General features: G+C 43.9%; 1 protein-coding gene across 1 annotated transcript; it reads right to left on the bottom strand.

Moving 5' to 3' along the window:
• Positions 1–1,515: 1,515 nt before the first annotated feature.
• LOC308088459 (cullin-1-like) lies at positions 1,516–3,950 on the bottom strand (the record flags this gene model as incomplete). The annotated part of the gene is made up of 1 exon (XM_080432916.1): positions 1,516–3,950. The coding sequence occupies one exon, from the start codon at positions 3,948–3,950 to the stop codon at positions 1,620–1,622; it is 2,331 nt and encodes a 776-aa protein (XP_080289042.1). The 3' UTR covers positions 1,516–1,619.
• Positions 3,951–4,505: the final 555 nt, after the last annotated feature.

Raw genomic sequence — 4,505 nt, 5'->3', positions numbered from 1 at the left:
AGGTCCTGTTCCATTACCTTGACTCGAGCACCATCATCAGGCAAAACTTTCAAATAAAATAAAAAGTAATGTTATAATAAATGTTTGTAGTTTAGATCCAAGTATTAAGAGGACGCTCGGGGCAGGGTTTGAATATTATGCTGATATTTGTGTGTGCTTGTTATTGTAGATATTGTAGATATTGTATTGTAGAAGAAACAAAAATATTTGTATTTACATAGATAGCCTACCTACCCACAGGATCAATTGTTGAAATTCTAGCTTTAGCTTCTTGTTGATGTTTCCGCATGGAACCCACAGGTCATTCATACACGTAATTAATGCTTAATTAACTCATACATGAATTCACCATTAGTTCCTGTTAATTAATGATGAAATCACTATTACCATATACGTACGTGGTGGGTTTGTAGATCAGTTTTTTTCCTGTGGCCTCTATGCCCAGGATGAGTGCTCATAGGCGGGTAAGAATAGTGAGGAGATCTGGTGGTAGTTGTTCCAACACTTCCATGTGGTGCATTGCTGTGTGTTAGGCTGATGGGGGTCTCCCAAGTTGGACTGGCTCACTGGATAGGACCGGTGGTCCCAGTGTGTTCCTTTTGTGCCCATATATGGAGTTGTCTGATGACATGAGTATATGGCAGGGGTCAGCAACCTTTCTACCATTAAGTGGCATGTTTTTATTTTCTTGATAGTCATATGAGCATTCATTTTAATCATGACACAACATGCAAATATATATACTGTATATATATTTCTTCAGAGTCACAGTATTTATTTACAGATGCTTTGTTGTGTTTTTGCTTCAACCCATGGTTCATTTCAGTTTCCTCCTCACTAATCTCTGGCAATGCTGCTTCAATCAATCCAACAGTAACTCTCCTCCATTAAACCCAATAATGTGCATGATTCTACTCTTTACATGGCTTTCACTTCTCATCAGTCACTTCCAAACACACTTAAGCCTGAGTTATACTTTGTTTGTGTATCGCACCGAAAATAGCCGATCCACAAGCTCATGTCGCGCTGCAAAGCTTTGTGAGCTTGCAGATCGGCTATTCCAGGCGCAAGACACTGGTGTGCATCTAAGTATAAAACAGCCATTAATTCAACTATACCCAAGGCATTGCAGAGATAAAGTGAATCATTGACGTCTTGCATCAAATGTAGGTAGGCAGTAAGTAGCATGCAAACCCCGTAGACTCAGGATAAAAAATACGGAAGTTATTTTTGATTTGCAGGATTGATATTTTTTCTTTTATGTTGACTTGCAGGGTAAAGATAGAGGGGTAATTAATGTCTTTGTACTATTTACAGATTTTTGAAACATGTTGAGATCTAGAGTGATTCTAATGAGATATGACTGACAGTCAATGAGGCCAATCCCGTCACTGAGTTCTCTCAAGGGAGGGCAGGTTGTACAACCCCAAAAAAGAAAACAGAACAGTCCTGTAAATTTGCCCTCTTCAAGTATGGGTGTCTTGCATTCCCGACATCATCAGCTAAAAAAGGAATCATGTTTGCAAACTTCTTCAGGAGACAACCTCTGGAAAAAGCTAATACAAACAGAAGAGAGAGGGAGGGGCAGTGTGATGGAAAGATGACGAGGAGTGGCTGGACTAAACCAGGTAGCTGTAGGTGTCCTTTTCCCCGTCCACTCGTTCTAGGTATTCCTTCTCTATCAGGATGTCAATACATTTCTTTATAACAGGGACTCTGGGAATAAATCTTGAGGAGAGCTGGTTGAGGACCTCTGCCAGAAGCTGTTGATGTTTCAAGACTTTCCTCATCTTCATAATCCGAACAATGGCCGCCTGTATTAGCAACTTCCTGTCCTCCTCAATGTTCTTATGAGTTGTTTCCTGTTCCTGTTTTTGCTCCGTCTTCATTGGCACATTGATGTTCACCCGCAGTTTCTTATTCTTGTAACCCAGGAACAGTTTGATGAGAGTGTCTGGTTTGAACTCCGCCTCATCTATGTTGGAATTTTCATCCTCAAGCACCAGTAATTTAGACTTCAACAGGATTTGTAAGACTTGCACCAACATGTCAATTTTGATCTGCGTACTGTCTGTGAGCTGTTGGACAGTGTAGACATCCTCACTGTTGTACTGTAGTAAGATGGCCATCTGGAATGTAGACGCCTGCAGTGTGTGTCTGTTCTTGAAGCAGTTGGTGACCAACTCTCCTTTGGAGTGGTGATAAAGCCAGGTTAGTTTGCGGCCAATGTGTCTACTGGCATAAAAGGCTGTGAAACGCTGGTAGCTTCGTTCCAACTCAGAGGGGAGAGCGAACGTATAGGACTGCTGGAACGGCCAAGAACCTGAGCTCAACACCTGGATACTGAAGTCCAAGTCCAAGGGCTCCGAGTTGACGAGATGCTTCTTGAATTGTTCATTGAGGTCTTTGCTGACTCCTATCTCCTGGAACATGCGCTGCAGTTTAGACGTGTAATCAAAGCCACAAGCTTGCTTCAGTTTAGAGATCATACTAGCCTCTGGATCATCACTAGCGCTGTTCTGGTGAACTAGCCTCTTGGCGAGCATTTTAGCATAGAACTTCTGGAAGACATCTTTGTCTTCTATGTACTTGAACACCACCATCACTTGGTTGAGTGCGTCTTCCAGTTCATCCTCTTCTGGGTTTTTAGAGCTCTTCTTGAGCAGAGAATCACAGTATCTCGCCAGCAGCTCAGGTGATTTACTGGATGATAAAACCATCTTGGTCACAGCATTATCGTTGATGAAACGACAGCAGGCCTTATCCAGAGCAGCTACAAAGCCAGCATCGTTGTTAAACGCTGACATGACTAAGGCGTTGTATTTCTTGTGGACATCGAGGATGGTCTGGACGTACATCTTAGGGTCATTGAGAGCCGAGTCACCACACTTCTCGATTGCAGCCAGACCCTGATTGTAGATATGCGTCTCTAGCGGCTTCTTCAGTTCCCCAAGATCATCGGTGATCCGAGAAACCAAGTTATACATGCGACCCAGGTCTTCATTCTTGTCTGCGTCAAGTAAATTCTGGAACTCGGTATGGAAGATCTCTAGGTGTTTCTCTATGAGGACCTGCTCACATTTCCTGACCAGTTCATCCTGGGTGAACTCATGGAGGTAGACCTGAACACGCCGCTGCTCATCAAGGAGACGGCCTTCCGCCTTCTTCATGTACTCAGTAACAGGGTTTTGCAGGAGGAATTCGGTGCTCTCTCTGGTGTAGAAGCGCTCTGTGTCTGCGAGGAACTGCATCTCAAAGAACTCCTTGTACACCGACAGTGTAGGGCCTTTGGCAAATGCATCGTCCTCATTTAGACCCAACTCCACATAAGACTGAACCACTCCACTGATTAGTCTGGTGTTGATGGGCTCTCCATTACGTTCTTTCTCGATCATGTTCAGAACAGCATTGGTTACCTGTTTATTCAAAGGTCTAAAAAGATATTCTCTCCACGTCACAAGAGCAAGTGAGTAAATTTCATAGATGCCCTTGCGGCCTTCGTCACACTCTCGTCGAACCCAGTGGCGGTTGAGGTAGGCACAGATCCCATTCAGCACCTTACTGGAGAAACGGTAGTCCTCCCACTGCTGTGTGTAGAATTTCAACACCCCCTCATCCATCAAGTCCTCCCCATCCTTGAGGAGGTTGATAAGGTAGGTCTTGAGAAACTCCTCGAGCCTCTTGTAGAGCTCTAAGCCAACAAACTGGGATCCTCCAGGAGTGGGTGATTCTTTAGAAGGCTTGGAAGTTGGGGGTCCTGCCCCACGTGCCTGGTTTGACTGGTGAACACTTGTACAATAGTTATATACATGTGTGTACAGTTCCATGTATGACTTGGCCATGCTTTGTCTGGTGTAGACCTGCTGTATTCCTGCCCTCAGGTCATCCCAGATCTGGTCCAGGCCGATCTGTTTCAGACCAAGTGGGTTCTGGTTTCTGTTGGATGACATGACAGCTTCCTCCCCTCCACTGAGTCCACTTTCTGAAGTTTTGGGAGTGAAGCGGTGTCTCCTTAGTCCTCCATAGGGGGCCAATATATGTCTGTGTGGAGCTGACTGATTTGTTTGCTGATGCCATGACGACACATTGAGGTTAGACAACACACTCCATATTTGGGCATAGCTGCATTGGGAACTCCTTATATGGTTATGGCTGAGTCATGGTGACATGAGCGTGACGTCAGATGTTCGCCAGCCGGAACAACTACCACCAGATACCGACTCTCCTCGCTATTCTTACCCACCTATAAGCACTCATCCTGGCCATAGAGGCCACCGAAAAAAAGCAGATCTACAATCCCATCATGTTTGGCCCTTAACTAATGATATATTAACTTGGTTAAGTAATAGGGATTTCATCGTCATTAATTAACAAGAATTATTATTATTATTACATTAAGCGTTAATTAAGGGTTAATAATTAAGGTGTATGGATTTGCTCCCTATAGTAACTTGTGACCATATAATCAATGCAATGCGGCGGCCGTGATTTTAAGTATTTTGTTG

Source organism: Gymnoscopelus braueri (assembly GCF_963280865.1).
Source record: "Gymnoscopelus braueri genome assembly, chromosome: 7".
In the NCBI taxonomy this organism is placed as follows: domain Eukaryota; kingdom Metazoa; phylum Chordata; class Actinopteri; order Myctophiformes; family Myctophidae; genus Gymnoscopelus; species Gymnoscopelus braueri.
This window is presented reverse-complemented; position numbering and strand designations above follow the sequence as displayed.